Here is a 21617-nt window from a genome sequence, read left to right as displayed (position 1 = left end):
CCGATCTAAGATTGGCCAACTTCTTGTTCCACCAGGGCTTGTTGTTACTTTTTTGTATGCCTTTACTTGCGGGGCAACTAGATTCGTATGCATCCAATATTGCACCGCTGACTTCCCTTTCGTACCATTCTAGATGCAGATGGTTTCTGGCCCTACTTGCATCTATACGGTTTAGGTTGTCTACGAGATTGGTGTTATATATGTCCCAGTCTGTTTTTCTTGGATTCCTTCGAGTTTCTGTTTGGAGTGTGATTCCTCCTAATTTGAACTCGATGATTCTGTGATCTGATAGGGAGGGTTCCGTTGAGACCCTCCAGTGTTTCACTTAACTGATTACACTAGCACTCCCGATTGTTAAGTCTAATACTTCTGCCCGCGTTTTTGTCACGAAGGTTCTAGCTCCTGTTCCCTACATTGAGAACTTCAAGATTGTATGCTAAGAGGAATTCAAGTAAACACTCACCTCTAGTGTTAGTGTTAGTGCTTCCCCATACCTCATTGTGTGTATTGGAGTTGCATCCCAATAGCAGAGGTAGTCGCCGTTGGCTGCAGAATCGCACGAGCTCCCGTACCTCCGGAGGCGGTGTCTCCCCGTCACCCGGAAAGTAAGCAGAGGCAATCACGATGTTTTTACTGCAATCCTCGATATTAAGCTGAACCATGATAGGAACAAGATCTCGGGTTGTAAATTCTGAAACACATGTGTAGTTAATGTCCTTTCTTATAAGAATACAGGCTCGGGGAAATTCCTGCCTGTTATCATATATTACCTTTGAATTTTTTCCAGACAAACCTCTAATTTGTCCCTGATACACCCAGGGTTTATGAGTGTATTACATACATATGTTTAAATAACGAACTTAACAAAAAACAACAGATTTAAAGATTCACTGAAAAAGTAGTAATGTAGTAATGTTAACATTAAATAAAACATTATCAATAATAATTATGCGATCGCCACCTATCCGTAAAACAAACAAGCAAAAAAACAAAATAACATACAAAACATCAGGTTAACATGATGACAGATCATGATCGATGACAGATAAAGAATTCTTACGGAAAGTTACACTTTACGATATAATTTTTTAACTGTTAAAGGCAAACCCCATTTAAACACAAAACTTTTTAATACCTACTACTGTATCTAAAAGAAATTTTTTTTAAATTACTAAATTCTTAGCCACGCTTCTGTTTTTCTTGGCTGTTGTGCGTCACGGCACAGATTAACAGGCCCACGTTTGCAACACAAGGCGATGCTGCAGACCACTAGGTAGACCGGTCGTAGAAATTTATGTTATACAATTTGTAGTCAATCTACACAAATATTATCAAAAGCTTTTTTTCTTTTAAAATGTGTTCAGATTTTGTAAAAAGTATAAGTCAAAATCGCAAAACTTAAATTTGATATGAGTTTCTTAGTTTTTAACTAATATAGTGGCGAATTAGAAAAATTCCTTTTCAATGAAAATTAATCAGTTAAATTAAAAATAAAATTAAAGCCCATATCACAAATACCGAAGTCTACAACAGAATAGGCAGAGAGAGAGAATTGCTCAATATAATAAAAATAAGAAAAACATCATACTTAGGGCATATATTGAGAAATGAAAAATACCACGTCTTACAATTGATAGTTAAGGGTAAGATTGAAGGAAAGAGAGGTCTCGGCAGGAAGAAACTATCTTGGTTGAGAAACATCAGAAACTGGACTCACCTAACTTTTGAAGAACTTATAAGGAAAGCCGAGAATCGTGAAGATTTTGCCAATGTGATCGCCAACCTCCACGAAAGAGACGGCACGTAAAGAAGAAGAAATAAAATAATTTAATAAATTACTAGCTTTTTCCCGCGACTACGTTCGCGTTACACCTCGAATCGTTCATGCATTGATTTAAATGATTTCTTACTTCTTTATAGAGAGCTAGTGAGCATAGATGTTTTTTATTTTTCATCATTTTTTTTATTTGTTAAGAGCACTAATACTCTCTTTATAGGTTATTTTTTATTCTTTGAAGGATAATTGAGGAAAATATATTTCGTTATGATGTCACTAAATAAATCCTTGTATAAAATTTTATACTGTCTGGTTTATAATGTTATAGTAAGGCATTTTCGTACAGCAAACTTTCATTCCCTATTCTACTCCCGAAATGTATAAATTTCATAAATTCGCTTTATCTTTGTGCCAATTTTTATGTGTATAATCCAGAGGTAACCAAGTTTTATATAAATTTTTACTAACTTTACCCATTTGGTTGATGAATTTCAAAAATTTCTTCTAATTCTTTTTGTATGATTTCATTCTTCTAGACCAAATAGTAAGGAATTTTCATACAACAAACTGTTCCGACATAATTTTACTCTCTAAGAGGACGAATTTCCTAAAATCGCTTTGTGTAGCTAATTGACTAATGTCGTTTAAACGAACCTTTGTGCTAATATTTATGTATCTAAAGCTGGCGGTATGAACTCACTCCTGAAATATCTAAAAACTTAATACATAATCTAACTGACACACCACTGACAATGACACATCAATGACAAATAATTTATTTCTGGAGGTATTGTGTGTAGTTCTTTTTCAGGTATGTTTTAGTATTTAGTCGTTTTACACAAAGAAATAGCCATTAAGCACTATAAAAATACTTCATATCAAATCTACAGATATATACCTTTCATTTAAAAAAAAGAATCATCAAGATTGGTGAAGCGGTTTCGGCGGGATGGATGCAACAAATAAAACCTTTGAGCTTTTATATATGTATGGATTAATTATTTTGCATCATATTTTACTTTGCAAATTTTTATAAATATTCAGACTCGCCAATATCGTAGTCCACCGTGTCCAGCCTGTTTAGCCAAACGTAGGCAGATTCCTCTTCGGCGGCGCGCGGCGTCGTGACCCTGGCCGATGGAAGAGTCTTGAAGACGCTCATCCGCGCATAGGAATAAGTTGACTGCGTAGCGTATTGCGTATTAATCGATTCTGAAACTTTCTATCTCGTGTATAACATGTTACGCAAGTTTATTATTTTAATCTCGATTTTAATAGATAAATGTGTGAAATGCCACCTGAATATCTTCCGCCATGACATGTTTTTACTTTTTTGTTATGGTAAAGTGATTTGTATAAACTTTATTCAATAACGTATATTTTCCTCCATTTGTGATTTTTTAATTTTAAGCGAAAATTAAGTATAACATTTTAGGAAAAAGAAACACTGTAATATTTAAAAGAATAAGAAGAAATTAGTCTTATTTTGAAAGGAAAATATAGAAAAAACTCTTTCTATAGAAAAAGTCTTTATACTAACCAGAATCCGGTGACATATACGCGGTCTCACCGGAAACATTACTTATTACTTCGCATAACTTGAAGAATATCTACTTTTAATAATGAACACTTCAGAAATACACCAGTAAAAACATTTATTATTTGAGATTAAAACTCGAATTAAATTATAAATATTAGTTACCTATGTTGTTATAGCTTTTATAGGCCTGTTTAACGACTTAATAAGTTACCTAGCGAAAAAATCTGTGCGCGTACCTACCACTATTGTTACAGGTTAATTCGTTAAAGAAATATGTTACACAAGTTAAAAACGCTAAAATTTTAATGGTATTACTTGTGCATTATTGGCCTTATAATGTAATTTGTTGGAATTATATCTTCTTTAAATATAATTAGACTTTTTAACGACTTTTAAGTTACCTAGGAAAAAATCTGTGCACGTACCTACCAGTATTGTTACAGGTTAATTCGTGAAACAAATGTGTTACATATTATTCGTGGTATTAGTGGTATTATATTGGAATCAGCTTGGCATTAGTGGGGCATTATATGAGAAATTTGGTATTTAATTTGTATTTTTGGCATTACTTTGGCATTAGTATACAGACATTTGTCAGCGGTTTACTCCTTGTAGATAATCAAAAAGTTTTTTGATAAAATTTGCTTTTCATGTCAGATCATTTCTATGAAAAATTACATTAGATTTTTATTAAAGACGCTGGGTAATTAAAACATTGACTAATAAACCTTGTCCACTTTAAATACGGGGTCACGAAATATCCTCCTTGGAGTGTTTGGGTTAAGGGGTGTATAATAAATTAATCGTTGTTTTATAATAAAAACCATAAAACATTTATTTGTGAGTAAAATAATGCAATGGTTGGATATCTCTCCTTTATAATTCGGTGACTAAAAATACACTAAAATAATTAGAAAAAAAATCTTGTACTTATTTAGTAATTACGTCAATATTAATTAATTGACTTTCTAGTCTATTTTATTTTATGTACAAATATATTATTAAATTTTAAGCATTAAGTAATAAAACACTTTGTGCCCTCTTATATCGTAAAAGGTTACGAAATATACTCCTGGTTACACCCCTTACAGAAAACAGTGTAAGGGGTGTAAATAAATTGTATAATCACTGTTTTTTATAATAAAAACTATAAAATATTTCTTATTTGTGAGATTAAAAAAACAAAACAATGCATTGGTTAAAATAAGTACATTCAATACTGTTTTCAATTGTTAATTCAATAATGTGTTATAACATAATATAGCCATTACTATTATACTATTATTATTAAAATAATATGTGTGTAACATATTTCTTTAACGAATTAACCTGTAACAGACATTTATATGCCCAGTATATTTTTGTTTAACAAACCAATCAGGAAAAATCCAAAACCTACCGTTATAGGAGGTATAAGACGATTAAACTTATATAATGACAACTACTTATCGGATAACAAATTAATTACTACTGTCAGCTAGTTCAGCTACTGTCTAGGTAGAATTTACCTAGAGTACCTACACCTACCTATGATGATGTAGGTAGATTAAAGCTTATTTTGACGTTACCTCTCACTTCGGTGTCACAAGCTGAATTTTTCAGGGATGGAAGTACAGTACATCACAGTACATGATATGGGGACCCTTATTCCGAAAGTAGTACAAAATTAGACAGGGTAAAAAGGCACTATCATCAAAAATCGATATATTAATACCACCGTATAGAGAAAACAAATACTTATTTTTTGATCCAGTACACAATAAAGTCTTCGTAGGGAGTAATTTTTTATAATTATTTACAAAAAAACATTTCCATTAGCGCTTATGACCAAAAAAAACTTTAAACATGAATAATCATTTCAATCATGCGAACATTTGGTTTAAATATAGACTTTTTTTAATATAACTTTCATTTAACGAAAAACGAAGGCCTAAATGAAAAAAAGAAACAATTTAAAAGTTTCGCTTATGTCTTGACAAGGTATCAAAGCAAACCCCATATTTTTTGCTTTTAAACTAATAAAGATATATCATTAAACAATTAGCGATGTAATGGTTTTTGCGCGCTGGCCGACTGCCGCCGCTGCGCCGAGATTTCCTATACCCTTGTATATATGACGTCATGGTGTGGCAAATGTAGCATTTTAATTCGATTTGGGCTCCCTTATATAGGATAACAGAAACATTTTCAATGTTAAAAACACAACTTTGATGTTTAACTTCCTTTGGGAACACCCTGTATAATTCTATATATTTTTATAAAATGTTTTCAGTTAACCTACATATGCTACCAAAATTTCATTTCGATATAAACTACCGTTCTCCTTGGAGCTTTCGCGGCGTATGAGGGGCGCCACCCTGTATATTTGAAAAACATCTTAAGTCCAAAATATTTAATAATGCGAGTCTTGAAAACAATACGCTTTCAACTTTCAACTTTTGAAGAACACTATTCGATGACGTAGGTATCCACATATAAAAATCACAGCATACAATCTCAGATTAGGCGCTTGTTAGGCGGCACTCTATTTAAAGAATTACAATTGATATCCAATTATTTTTGGTAACCAACGATGGAAATATATCGCGGCATTTGACCTACTTCTAATTTCTGATTATGGACTTGTTAACTGATCGAGTCATATGGGAGACTATAAATTCTTAATAAAAAAACTGAGATAAATGTGATTCCCTACGACAAAGGAACGAAGAAAATTAGGAAATATGAGTATTATTATACCAATTTTTAACGAATTGGAGAAAGTTCTATATTTTCTTACACAGTGATAATATGTTATTTCTTTAGAGTGAGCATTCAAAATATGAGTAAATGAGTACTTACTTCAGGGAGTGATACAGGGTACAGATAAAAAAACATTAACATATGCCCTAAGACGCTTTCTAAGGAAGTTGCAGCCCTTAAAAAATCCTTATTATACAGGGTGTTCCAGAAATAAATGCAAGTATTTTAACTGGTACTATAGTTCAACCCCAGAAACACGCCTAAGAGGTTTTTTTCGCGCAAAAAAAAATTGAAAATTCGAAATTTTTTGAAAATTTTTTTGGTTTTTAGTTAAAAAACATAATTTCCTGATAATATGTCAACATAGGTATTAGATTAAATTTACAAGAAAAAAATCCAAAAAAGATACAGTGGTTCTCAAAATTTTAGCAAATAATTATTTTTTTAATAACTACATTAACTACGTAAAATAACTCCGTTATTTTGGACTTACATATTTGAAAAACGATAAAGAGAAAATATGGTTTTTTTATCGAGATCTACCACCCCTTAAAATACTTGCACTTATTTCTGGGACACCCTGTATTTTATTTTCCTAAACAAAATACACTGAAAAAAATATTTCGTATAAATACATAAAATATACTCGAATTAAAACAATAGAAAAATCAGCAATGTAAAACAAAAAAATATAATTATTATACAAGATGTTCCTTAATTACATGCTAATATTTAAGGAAGTGATTCTTGGACATATTCTAAAAAACTTCATATGGATGTATAACCTAAACATCTTAACTTTTGAGATACAGGGTGGTTTTTTTTAATAACTCTGTTGTTATTGCGGATATTTTTATGAAATTTGATATACCTAAATCTTCTATGCATTAAAATTATTTTTTTGATGTACAACATTTTTTATGCTAATTTCCATCCAGCTGATGCAGAAACGATTTCCAAACATATATCAGATTTGTATCGGTTTGACTCTGTAGTAAAATTATTTTAATTTTTTAAAGCAAAAAACTATGCCTACGTCGGATGAAAAAAATCATGAGATAAAAATTGTTTGGAAACAAATGATTCTGAAACGAATGTTTATTTTAAGAGAAGTCAATGGCGTACCATTTTTTCATCAAGAATATTCAATGTAAAACCCGTATGGACGCTACTGGTTGAAATAAATAAAATTATTTGTACATCAAAAAAGGCATTTTAATGCATAGAAGAAGTGGTATCAAGTTTCACAAAGATATCTGTAATAACATGAGAGTTATTTAGGTAAAAAAAAATTTTTTAGAAAATTTTACCACCCTATATCTCAAAAGTTAAGATGATGAAGAAAGTAAGAAATAGGACATACATTCACATGAAGTTTCTTAAAATAGCTCCGAGAATCATCGCCCTTAAATATCGACATTAAGAAACACCCTGTATATATCATAATATAATATTTATTATACAATATTGAGTCCATAATAATTTGATTTGAATTGAGTCCTTAATAGCTGACACCCCCAGGTTTGTCATATGAAATTATGTCTATCTCTATAGTTGTCATATTATGAAATTCGCAAAAACACCACAAACTACTCTACAGGGTGCTACAAATTCTGGGTACGAGCACTGGTATCTCGGTAACCGTAATAGATACGAACATGATTAACTTGTGGCAAAGTTGCTACTTGGGATGTTCACCAAGATGCTATGAAATTTTTTTTAAAAATTTCAAGGATTGCTGAGTTTTTTGGAAAAACGGATTTTTTTGAAAATCAATTTTATTTTTTCCTGACGTTAGTTTTTAGAAAATCCAAAAACTAATTGCACATTCTCATAGCCACTTTATCAGGGCTATCTGATAGTATTTTTAGATGTTCAAATTAGCTGATAATTTGTGAGATACAGAGGCCAACCTAATTTTTTTAAATACGGACCTGCATTTTTTAATTTCAGGTATTAAAAGGACTTCGCCTTAATACAATGATATGCCACACTTGATACTTTTTTTTGTTTTGGGTACCTTAACAAAACAAAACTATTTAATTATTATTTAAAATAATTTCAAGTCCAACTCTGGTTTTTTGAATAAAGCTCTTTAGTTTTGAATAAGAAAAATCGAGCCATTTGAAAGATTCAAATAAATAATGTCCAGGTCAGCAATTTAAAGATATTCTTTTTAACTTTTTTTATTGTGAATTTGAAATCTGAGTGTACGATCCAATAATATGTATAATATTAATTGTAGTTATTATGTTATTATAAATAAATCAACTTCTACAAACTAGTTTCTAATGCTCTACATGTTCGAAAGGGTTAACACCCTCCCTAATGCACGAATTTACTTTTTGTTCAATCTTATTTATATCTCTTTAAACATAACTTCTTATTCTTATACTTCCGAATGCATTTTGTACACTTTATTGTAAATTTTGAAATGTAATGGGAATGGGTCCATATCACAATAATCGGATATAGTATATTAAACAACGAATTTCGAAAACGACGCTTTGCACACGAGTTCGACAGTTTGCCACAAGTCGAACGAGTGTACAAAGAAGTTCTCGGACGAGTTTTTTAAGCTATTTTTTCTACGACTACAAATTAGCAGCAGACTCACTCAGTTTTTGCCAGTTTTATGGAATAATTTGCGATGTAATGATGACACTTTTCTGACGGCTGCCTTGCGTTTGGCGTTTCAGCCAGGTTTCAGCTAAACATTGGAGGTTAAAAATGTTAAAATTGACACATGTTTGAGGTAAGCGTGCGCAAAGATTGCTCACGTTTTTCACACACCGTGCGCAAATTTTGTAGTGTGCAATCTTTGCGTACGCTAACTCTTACAACATGTGTCAATTTTAACATTTTTAACCTCCAATTATGGAGTTAACCTCCAATATTTAGCTGAAACGCCAAACGCAACGCAACAGTCAGAAAAGTGTCATCATTATATCGAAAATTATTCCACAAAACTGGCAAAAAAAGAGTGAGTCTGCTGCTAATTTGTAGTCGTAGAAAAAATAGCGTAAAAAACTCGTTCGAAAACTTCTTTGTACACTCGTTCGACTTGTGGCTCTTGCCTGCGGCTCGAGCCAACAAATAGTCGAACGAGTGTGCAAAACGTCGTTTTCGAAACTCGTTGTTTAATATACTATTTTATAGGTATTTGCTACTTTAATTGAAAATTATGTTTTTTTTTTCAAATTTAGTTAAGTTGGTTTCGAGGTCGGTTGATGTTGTTTGATGTAATTTTTAAGCTATATACCTATGTGTTTTAATTTTTTTTTGCTTGTGTTCATTATTTGTGTTCATGTGTACTTTCACATGACTTAATAATCTGATATTATTTTCATTTGAAACTCAATTTTTTATCGGTTTTACTTTTGAGAACCATCCCTTGCTTGCTAATTGACGAGCTCCACAATCATTGAACGACAATATTTTAGTACGGTTCCGGAAACTCTAATACTACCAATTATTAGGGTTCAGATCTTTTTGGCCATCACAGAACCGGGCCTCGGTAACAATAATTAAAAAAATATTTTTTTATTACTTGAGAAAGTCCTTTAATACTTTCTAGAGGTCGAAATCAAACTCTTCTAAATAAGTAATGATGTTGTTTCTTATTGTTCTTGCTTCTTTTCTCTTTTGAAGTTCCTATAATATTTATTATTTCCATTTTTAATTCAATATTTTAGGGTTTTTGTCTCAAATTTACTAGGTTTAAGGTGGTTTATGCTGTTTGATGTGAAATTTAAGTTACCTATACTTTTTCCTTTACTTGTGTTCATCTTAATTTTTCCATTTTCTGATTACTTAATAATTTGATATTATCTTCATTAAAAATCTGAATTTTTCATCCATTTTACTTTGAAAACCCATTCCTTGCTTCCTGATTGATGAACTGCACCACCATTGATCAAAAATTAGTCAGTACCGAAAATACCGGGAAATCCCGGTACCCAAATTCCCGCTTCCGAAAAACAGCTTCGGTTTCGGAAACTCTAATCAGGATGACTCCTTATTATTGCAATTTCAATGTGTTCCCAAGAACACTTGATGAACTTTACGAAAAATAGGATATTTTATGTTTTTGAGCCATTATCTCGTGATAAAATATAAAAGTCGATTAAATGAAAATCATATCAAAGCTTTCTCGAAGACCATTCAATTTACTACAAGAATATATATTGGTTTTTACAATACGCTGATTTGTTCGAATGCAATGTTGAACGAACTATGAATAAATGGAAAATAGAAAATCACGATGAGGACATTAAGATCTCAAACTTTACCAGTTTTTTTTTCATTATAGTGAACGATATTTTTTGACGGTAATTAAAAACAATTTTTTTGGTGCACCCTAATAAACATAATGGGCTGTTGAGGAACACATTTTAAACATTTCTCATTCATACAATAATTAACATCCATATAAACAATTAAGTATGAAAAATAACTTATTTTAGTGGGTGTTCTATATTCTATGTCACTTTGTACATATTCATTTAACATTCCATTAAATAAAAAAAATAACACGTGTATTGACATTTTCATTGATTTATAAAAGAGCAAGCTTTATGTGTGGGTCTAGTCAATTTCCATTACATGAATGAGCGAGTACGGGAAGTGATTCACAAATTGCGCATAAATAATTTAAGTAGGCTGTTAATTATATCTTAGGTGCACTTTGAAATTAACCATTTCACTAAAAAAGGTGCTAAGAAGATATGGGTGGTCATGCATGTGCACACACGAGGATTAACTTATGCAATTTAGATAAGATATTGCTTAGAGTCGTTCGTAATGCGGAATTTAATTATGCACATTTGGTATACCACGAAATCTACCAATAAAATTTTCGGCATTTATACACGTAGATTTAAGACATTTTAACACCTATACAGGGTGGTCCGAACTGTATTCCGGAAACTTCAGCACCATATTCTGCAGATAAAAATAAGTAAAAAAGTTCGTATAAATGTATGTCCTAAAATGCTTAGTTTCAGAGATACAGGGTGTAGAAGTTTCATTTTTATTTCGATTTTTTCTAAATAATTTCTGAAATAACGTCAATATTTTGTTTGAAAATTGGGGTCTGGGAGTTTTTTGACATGGGCAATTTGATTTTGATGTCAATATGACTCCTACTAGTTGAAGGCGCCACCTACATGTGTTTTAACTGTTTTGAAGCGTAATAACTTTTTGTCCGTACCTGTATGAAACTACCGAGCAAAGAATATACATCTCTGTGACTTTTTACGTAAAAAATATCTCTTTGTAAAAATCGCTACGAGCAACCGTTAGTACAACCGAAAAATAAACACGTTGAGTAGATAGTTATTTCACTGAAATAATAAATTTGGGAAATTTTAATTTTTTTAAATTAATCATAAATTTTTCTGCAAAAAATGATAGTAAAACAGTTTCTGTTGAACTTTTGGCACAAAAACATTTCAAATTTATGATTTCAGTCTAATAACTATTTAGTTAACATGTTTAATTTATGTCAATGATGACAGGTATTGATAATTTCGATTCCAAATATCTCGAAAACCATTACTTGTAGCGATTTTTACCAAGAGACCTTTTTCACGTAAGAAACGTCGTGAATGTATATTTCTATACTCAGTAGTTTTATACAGGTACGGACGAAAAGTTATTACTCTTCAAACCAGTTAAAAAATATGTAGGTGGCGCCCTCTACTAATAGGAGTCATATTGACATCAAAATTAAATTTCTCATGTCAAAAAACTCGCTGACACCAATTTTCATCCAAATATTGACGTTATTTCAGAAAAAATCGATGAAACTTCTACACCCTGTATCTCCGAAACTAAGCATTTTAGGACATACATTTATACGAACTTTTTTACTTATTTTTATCTGCAGAATATGCTGCCGAAATTTCCGGAATACAGTTCGGACCACCCTGTATATAGTCTGTTCAAATGGAAAATACATGGTAGTCATAGTTCTTGTCTGTCATTTTAATTCATCAAAATGGTCTAGAGGATAAAGGTAAAATTTCTGTATTTGTCAATAAAGGAATTTTAGGATTCAAGATTGATATGCATCAGTAAGTTATAAAGAAATGTTCTCGATCTCGATTTTGTCGAGAGGTTTTAGAATGTAGAATGTTTAGGAGGGGAGTTAATCACCACGACCTTACAGATCTATTGTGTGTTCCCCTTTCTTGAGTTATAACGAGTTATAATTCGTCATACAGTCTCAGGGCTGAGACGGCTCCACAGAAGCCAGCTCTCCATCCTCGATATCAGCCGTACCAAAGTTCATGGCATGAATGGTCGTCGTCTCGGCGCACTCAGTGATAAGGTGTTCTGGTGTTTCCCCATTTTCCCCACAGAATCTTCGCCGTTGTTTCTCAGCTTCAGCCTACTGAGGTGTTCGTTGTGGAGCCACTGTCCTGTTAGAAACCCCGTGACAATCCGAAGATTATTTTTACTTAAATCAAGGAAAACCTTAATTTTTCTCTGTCGTAAGTTCTGAGGAACTTTTTCGAGTGTCTTAGACCGTTGGAGGACACCCATTCCAAGTTACGGATGGAGTCTTCCAGATTCTTCAGTTCCGCGTTGAGAGGTTTCTAATGGCTGTTGCTTATCGTGACACAATTCTTCAAACAATAATTGTTCTCAGGCAGCGAAAATCGGGGAAAAATTTATTCTAATGCAGGATATTGCACGCATGCACGCCCGCATGCAGCGAGAACCGTTAGACTATTTTTGAGTCATCATAATATTACCTTGTTGCCGTTACCTGCCCAATTTCCTGACTTAATTATATCCTATAGAGCACATATGGGATATGCTAATTAAAAAGGCGTGTTATGAACCGAGCAATGATGTTCCAAACCAGAGCCCGAGTGCTAGCTTAAGTGCTTAGCGTGCTTAAGTGCTTAGTGCTAAGCTGTAATATCTCTGGGACTAAGCGTATTATTGCTTCCTTTTTTCTCGAATGACGGATTTCCGTCGAACATTTTCTATAAAGTTGTATCGCTATCTTAATTTCTATGACAATAAAAAATTAACAATTTAGGTATGTCGCCAATATTGAAGTTATAATGTAAATTTGATATTATATAATCTTTATTGTTTTAACGTTTTAAATTACCCGCAATTAAATCGAAAAACCCTACGATCCGGAAATAAACGGGACATCCTCTATAACAGTACAATTATTTGCGCAGTCGTTTTTTTTGCGCCTCGGCCAGTATAGACAAGGCTTGCCAAGTACACTTGGCAAGTGTACGAATAATTATTGTGATCCTTTGACTCGGGCTATATTTACCGACAGAGAGTGGGCACGCGACGAGTGACCAAGAAAACAGTTCTCACGACATGGCAAGTATATTCCAATAACAAATGTTTGTCAAGTACACCAGTCGTGAGAATGCGTCTTTAAATGAGCGTTTTGCTTGTCGAACTGTTAGTAAAAATAGAAAAAAATGTGATTTTGTCCGTTCTCTTGCTCTTTAGTGAAAACTACTTCTTCTTCTATTAATTCCTCAATAAGGTAATTGATAATTTACGACTTGGCAGCTATAAATATTGTTCAAAACATCGAAAATGCTGAGAATCGTCTTCAACATTTCCCTCGTATAATAAGAATATTGACATATCCATAGAAACATAGGTTGATTCACGTAAAATTTACATTTTCTATCGTTTGATCTTGGTTTGATCCACATTTGACTATTAGTAAACGATTAGATACCTGAGAAATTGCGATGCTGCCAATATGTGGCTCAACACGTATCCAGAAAACGATTCGCACGGTAACGAGAATACTAAAATCGACTGCTTGGCGTTCCGCTAATCGAATATTTTCGTTTACCGCTTTGAAAGCTTAACGTTTTTCTGTCGAAGTTCCAGAATTCGAACCCAGAGCGGATCTGGAAAATTGTTTAAGAGAGGAGTGGCAACAAATTGACCAGAACAAGATAGATACTTTAAATTAGAAGTAATATTCTTCTAAAATATCACTAATTGAAGTATGCCTCGTCGAACAACAGAACACCTTATCACTGAGTGCGCCGAGATGACGACCATTCGTGCCATGAACTTTGGTACGGCTGATGTCGAGGATGGAGAGCTGGCCTTTGTGGAGCCGTCTCAGATACTGGCTTTTGTTAAAGTTCTGAGACTGTATGATGAGTTATAACTCGTTATAACTCAAGAAAGGGGAACACACAATAGATCTATAAGGTCGCGGTGATTAACTCCCCTCCTAAACATTCTACATTCTACATGCCTCGCCGATGTAGAGCTGTCATAAACAATAGGGCTCGTCATACATTGTATTATATTTTGAATTTGTTGATTTTTTTCTAAAATTAAATTGAATAATTTTCTTTCCTTTTTGGACCCGCTGTATAAAATAGTTGATTAGAATTAAATGTTTTTATTTTTGGTATAAACAAAGACTTCACTCCCCAACATAAAGAGCTCCCAGAACACAAAATTTTAACTTTGTCCCGTAGAACATTTTGACGTGTGGATATTTTCTGTAATTTTGTGGTGTGTAAATAAATCACCTATGGAAATATTCCGTGACTCGGACAGACTTTAATAAGTTATTGTAATTTCCCATAAGAATTGATTTTCTGTCATTGCACAAAGCACGTTTCATCTAGTGGTGAGCAAATACAAAACCAAGACCAAAACTCGCTTGGGCTTGGTCTTGCATCAGTCAAATAGTAGTCTTGGTCTTGCCGAATCCAGTTTTGAGACTGGTCTAAAGGCACAAAATCTAGAAATAAATAGTATTTCAAGCACTTTAATGCAAATGAAACTTTTTGAAGAAAGATACAATATTTGTCCGATAAAAAAATTTATTTGGCAATATACAGGGTGGTCCGAATTGTAATGGGGAATATTATATAAGATATAAAATTCTAAAATATAACTCAAATTCTGCATATAGAACTACAAATTAAAAAAAGATTAAGGATTTGTATAATATCTTTTGAATCACAATGTTAAATTTCACCCATTTTTAATGTAGGGTATTATTAAAACTCCATTTGTCTTGCAGAAATATTTTTTTATAAAACTTCAAACTTTGTATAAACACGCGATTCAAGATAAATTAACTATAATTATGCTATAATCTTCACCAGTAGCTGTCGATCCTCGAAAAAATATTTGCGTGTTTACTTTTATTGTTTTTATTTTAATTTATGAAGATATCATAATACCCATTAAATACAGTCCAGTGTAATTTGTTCACATCAAATTTGTAACATCACGCGATTGAGCTTGACTGGCACAGGGTTGCCCGCTTTAATATATTTTCTTTTAATCAAAAACAAATAGGAAACAAGTAAGAATAAGTATCATGTAAGTATTTTATCTAAACCACGATATGATTAGTCACCCTATACACTAAATTATTTTATTTCTGTAATGTGAACTGTTTTTGAAAAAAATCGATAATATTGAGATAGTGTTAGTCCACTTTATATAACCGAATAACTTTTTTGCAAAACACCAAAGCATAAGTAATAATATATTCAATGCACCTCTTATTACAGTTGAGGGTTGGAACCTTTGCTGTTACACAGCAAAATAAAACACTAAGTCACACACACAAGTCGCTACAATTCGCTAACCATGTTAGCATCATCAGCAGATGATGCTAATAATTATTAACTTTTGAGTTTATAATCATCTGTGCTGATGAGATGCTAACATGGTTAGCGAAACGCGCGACCAGTGTAAGAAGTAAAAGTGTTTTAGTGTAATATGGTAACTTAGTGTTTTATTTTTTTTCACCTCTTATTTTTGTACACTTTGTATATTTACATAATTTCAACTAGTTTAATACGAAAATTAATTTTAGTTTTATTTTTATTTTTATTTTATTATTATTAATTTTATTTTTTTATAATAAATAGTCAACTGTGTCAAAAAAAAACTATATACCGGGTGCGTCTCACAAGTGGCTCACCCCTATAATTTTTTTTATGTTTTCAGTTAAAAAACGAGATTTGGTATGTTAGTATATGACATAAATTAGGATTGGTTGACGTATTCAATTTTTTTCGGTCACTTCCTATTTCACTGGAAATAATTACAACTTTTGATTTTTAAATGACACCCTCGATATTTTTTTACTTTATTCGATAGAAAATAAAACTCTGAATAGAATGGCACGTATCATATGTCAACTTTTGAAATTTTCACAAATGATTTATTTAAAATTATTATAACTTGCGGTTCGTAAAGAAAATTTGACTCGAAATACTAAGTGTGTGGTATCAAATTATTCGTAAAAAATGCCTTTTCCAAATATGCTAATGAGCCACCCTCGTTGCATTTGAAAAAATTGAGATATGATTGAAAATATGATTTAAGCATTTTCTAACTGGCCAGGACAAGACACTAAAAAACATTAGACGATCAAATTTATTTTTCCAAGGCTCCTTGATTAAGAATTACCTAGTGTTTTTAACATAGCCATGTCACTGTAGAATGAATTTTAAAATACTATTTTTTATTAAGCGAGAACGTCAAAAGTTGACATGTGATATGTCATTCTATTCAGAATGTCATTTTCTATCGAATAAAGTAACAAAAAATACCGTGGATTCCATTTAAAAATCAGAAATTGTAGTCATTTCCGGTGAAACAGGAAACGACGAAAAACAATTGAATACGTCAATCAATTCTAATTTATGTCATATACTAAACAAAATCTCGTTTTAAGACGCACCCGGTATAACATGAATATTTTGATTGTCACTCTGCAGGGTATGGAACAAATGTATGAAACTGCATATTATAAATATTATATAAATTTACAGTCTAGTCGCTGCAGCGTTTGAGAGAGTTAAAAGCAGGGTTGGCATGATTTAAATCATGATTCAAATCGTGATTTAAATCAAGTGATTTTTTGATTTAAATCACATGATTAAAATTAAAAAATCAACTTTCTTAAAACTTTACAATAAATCAAAAAATAACTGTAAAAGTTATAAAAATGTGTCCTAGAAAACTACAAAAATATTTCTATAACAGATTCTACCCTATCATTAAATAAAATGTTACACTTGCTATTGTAACGTTTAAGTACTTTTAATAAATCGAAAAATAATTGTAAATTATATAAAACTATATAGAAAATGACTTGTATAACACATATACCTACCTACTTACTACATATATATTCATCAATTAAAATGTTGGACCGATTTAATTTCATGTGAATCCATTAGATTTCTAAAGGGTAGAGATTTATTTTGACAAATATATAGTAAGTGATAGTATAAGTGATAAAAAAACGATGTTCGAATACATTTCATTCGCAACCTTTTGATGTTAGACTATATCTTCAAATCGTTGTCAGTTGTCATAAAATATGCTGTTTTATATCTTTTTTGAAACAGCTGTAGATTGATCAAGATAACTTCTGCCTTCATCAATTTATCTTCTAGTTCTTTCCAAATTTCTACCGACATTTCGACCTGCAGTAAGTATTTTACACTTTGACAATAGATAATACTAATTTCATTCTCGACTTAAGACTATTTCCAAACAATAACGTATTGGTGTTAGGAGTAAAAATTGTACTATTTTAACGAGGTTGTACGTTTGACGGACTAGCGTAAACAGGGAGGCACAAAAGTACATTTTTACTCCGAGTAGAATATACTATATTTTTTCAAACATTACAAATAATTTTTTAATCAATTTCAAACGTTGCAAGTAATATAAAAAGTAGTACCTTGTAAGTAATCAAGTAACAATTTGTACACTCGTTGAAATTGACGCTTAATATCAGTTCAATAATATATCTGTACTTTTGCGCTTAGGCGTAAAAATGCTTTACTTTTATGCCTAGGCGTTTAAATGACAAAAATTAATACTCTTGTGACATTTCAAAAAGAATCCTTTTGATATGAAGCGAACGACTTTTTTGCGGAATATATTGGTGACCCATGTGGGTAAATGACAACTGCGCCGTACAATTGTTATTGTTATCAGTATCGGGCAGAATTATAAGATTTAGCCATTTAGGCTAGGATTTTCATTGGAATTAAGTCCTAATTATTTGGAAATCCGATTTAAATAATGTTTTCTATTAAAATCAAAAAAATCTGATTTAAATAAAAAAAATCAGATTTAAATACATAAAAATCTGATTTTTTTGATTTTTTTTTTAAAATCATGATTTTTTCCAACCCTGGTTAAAAGCTTTACAGACATGTTCATTCGCAAAATGGACTTTCGATTCTCATTTTCAGTATATTTTCTATTAACTTAAATAAGGTAAAATGTTGAGCGTAACAAAAAGACTAAACGTCAGTAGACAATAATAGTATGACATTTCAATCACAGTGACATTACAAAAACAATAAACAGTATTTTATAAGTGTGTTGATGACTATCGAAAAAAGACGTACTTAGACGTACTTATTTGGCTACATTAAAATTTGTAATACTATACTAATATAGGGTGTCTCTCATATTTAAGGGACATTCTATAGATTTATTCTTTTTTTGAAGATATGCACTTTAGTAGAAAACACTAACATTTGTTCGTACTTTTTACATTAAAACCATGCCTTTGCTTTTGGTCCTAGTCAACAGACCTATAACATAGTGTTTATGTTATATGTAATGTTACTGTCTTTGAAAAATCATAATATTATTGTCTGGTGGGCAGTTACTCTAGCAGATATGGTTTTAAGTCCAAAAGTTGATCTCTACCATGATAAATTAAAGCAACAATAGCCGATATTTCAGAACTTAAAACTATCTCTACCGGAGTAAACGTCAATAAACAATAATAGTATGACATTTCAATCACAGTGACATTACAAAAACAATAAACACAATTTTATAAGTGTGTTGATGAGGACCCTAAATCAATGCTAAAATTGCGTTAAAATCGATACTGTATTATTCAAAAGCGAATATCTCCAATAAAAATAAAGCTATTGAGACGAATCAAAAAACAAACTATCGAAAAAAGACGTACCTAGATGATAAAATGATTTTTAAATTCCTTGCTTTGTTAATATATTTCACAGGGTGTTTTGGGGTATTATATCTCTATACAATGAAAAATAACACAAAAAATGTTCTATAAATTCAATCTTAACATATTTTTAAATTCCTTGCTTTGTTAAAATATTCCACAGGGTGTTTCAAACTTTCACCAAAATATCAACATGTTGTTTTCCCTCGTATAACTGACATAGGAAACTTTCATTTTTAATTTAGAAAAAGATAATAAAAAGTCAAATAATTTAGCTACAAACTACTTAAAGAATCATCAAAATCGGCCTATTAGAACAAAATATATTAAACTTTAAAAAACATCAGAATTTTAAGGTGCCCGTTTGTCATGCCAGTGAGTGTATTATTCTCGCATATAGGTGGTTCAATAACTTTGCTAAATTTGTTTTCTTTGATTTTTAACTCAATGACCATCATAAAAAAGCAGGGTTGGCATGATTTAAATCGTGATTTAAATCAAGTGATTTTTTAAATTTTAATCATGTGATTTAAATCACTGAAACTTTATTATAAATCAAAAAATTCCTGTAAAAGTTATAAAAATGTGTCCTAGAAAACTATAAAAAAAATATTTCTATAAAAGATATAACAGATAATAAATCGAAAAGTAATTGTAAATGTTATAAAACTATATAAAAATATCTATTCATCAATAATGAATCCATTAGACCGCTAAGCGCAGGGATTTATTTTAAAATTTATGTATAAGTGACAAAAATTCGCTGTTTGAATACACATCATTCGCAGTCTAGTGCCAGATCTAGGTTCTTCTGATATAGAGACTATATCTTCATTCCCGAGAATTTATAATCGTTGTCTGGAAATATAGCATATTTAAATAAAATAAAAGGAAATATGTTGTTTTATATATTTTTTTTGAAACGGTTGTATTTTTCCAAATTCTTACCGACATTTTGATCTGCAGTAAGTATTTTACACTTTGACATTAGATAATACTAATTTCATTCTCGACTTAGACTATTTCCGAACAATAGCGTATTGTTTTATTAGGAGTAAAAATTATACTTTTTTTTGATGATGCTGTACCTTTGAAGGACCATCGTAAAGCTAGTTCGACGTTACAAGGAAGCACAAAAAGTACATTTTTACTCCGAATAGAACATACATACTATTTCTTTAAAAGATTACAAATCATTTTTTATCAATTTCAAACATTGCAAATAATATAAACAGTAATCGAGCAACAATATGTACACTCGTTGAATTTGACACTTAATATAAGTTTAATAATATATTTTTGTACTTTTGTGCTTAGGCGTAACAGTACTTCACTTTTATGCCTAGGGGTTAAAATGACAAAAAAATAATACTTTTGAGACGTTTGAAAAAAAATCCTTTTGATCTGAAGCGAGCGACTTTTTTGCGAAATATATTGGTGACCGATGTGGAAAAATAACAAACGCACTGTAGAATTGTAAATGTTATCGATATCGGCCAGTGTTATAAAGATTTACCCATTTAGGATAGAACCTTAATTGGAAATAAGTCCTAGTCATTCGGGAATCCGATTTGAATATTGTTTTGAAATAAAAAAAAAATCTGATTTAAATCAAATAAATCAGATTTTTTGATTTTTTTTTTAAAAATCATGATTTTTTCCAACCCTGTAAAAAAGTATATATTATTTTTTTAGTGTAGAGTTTAATGTAAGTATTTTAAAGGTCATACTGTCATATTCTTGAAAAAAACTACAGCCAACTAATTACAATGATAGACAAATATCTCTGGTATCAAAACTAATCCATTTTTTGAAATAAATTGTGTACATTTTTTACAATAGTTTTTTAATCAATGATCCATGAAAATTTAGTAAAACAAACTTACAGCCATCGAATACTCTCGCAAGTTCCCGCCATCCATCCTGCCACAAGAACAAAACAGACGACAAACATCCACAAACTTCGAATTTCCATTATTCCTCAAACATTTTAAAATCGCGAAATACCGAAAATATTTTCACCGTATCTTGTCGCGGACATCGCAAATGATACAAGGATTATTTTTTTATCGGTTACCATTTTTCAAATGGTTTAAAATCTTGACGGGCATGTCGGATCGTCTAGCGCCTCCACGTGACTGAGTCCAATCGGGAAAAAACCTCCGGAGCGGAGTGTCCTGGTGCGATTGGATGCCACGCTCGACCGCGACTGTGGCGGATTCGCTCCGGTATGCGACACGGAATCCGAAGGAATGGGATGCCCGGAAGAATACGCAGTCCGCTCCGGAACATACACGGGAAGTTGTTGGTGGTATTGCGCTATGTAGGTACTTATCTAGCATTTCAAATCTATTCCATTTTTTTCGGATAACATGCGCCATTTTCGTGGAAATTAGTGAAATTATGGAGATTTTATTAAGTTTTTTTAGCAGATGCGTCTATTAAAAAACATATAGATTTTCGTCAATAAGACAACGATTAATATGGTTAGCAGTTGCTATTTTTGAATGGTGTAACTCATTCAGAAGAGCTACTAAAATATTTCGCAGCTACTAAAA

At 31.5% G+C, this 21617-nt stretch overlaps 1 protein-coding gene across 1 annotated transcript in view; it reads right to left on the bottom strand.

Annotated features, from left to right (window-relative positions):
• The window catches only part of LOC115889533 (protein Wnt-11b-1-like), a 369661-nt gene extending 348383 nt beyond the window's left edge, over positions 1-21278 (bottom strand). The window contains exon 1 of the mRNA XM_030909565.1: positions 20946-21278. Coding sequence (XP_030765425.1) covers positions 20946-21034 — 89 coding nt within the window. The 5' untranslated portion in view covers positions 21035-21278. The remainder of the gene's footprint in view (positions 1-20945) is intronic.
• Positions 21279-21617: the final 339 nt, after the last annotated feature.

Source organism: Sitophilus oryzae, unplaced genomic scaffold, assembly GCF_002938485.1.
Source record: "Sitophilus oryzae breed Bouriz unplaced genomic scaffold, Soryzae_2.0 scaffold_815_pilon_pilon, whole genome shotgun sequence".
In the NCBI taxonomy this organism is placed as follows: domain Eukaryota; kingdom Metazoa; phylum Arthropoda; class Insecta; order Coleoptera; family Curculionidae; genus Sitophilus; species Sitophilus oryzae.
This window is presented reverse-complemented; position numbering and strand designations above follow the sequence as displayed.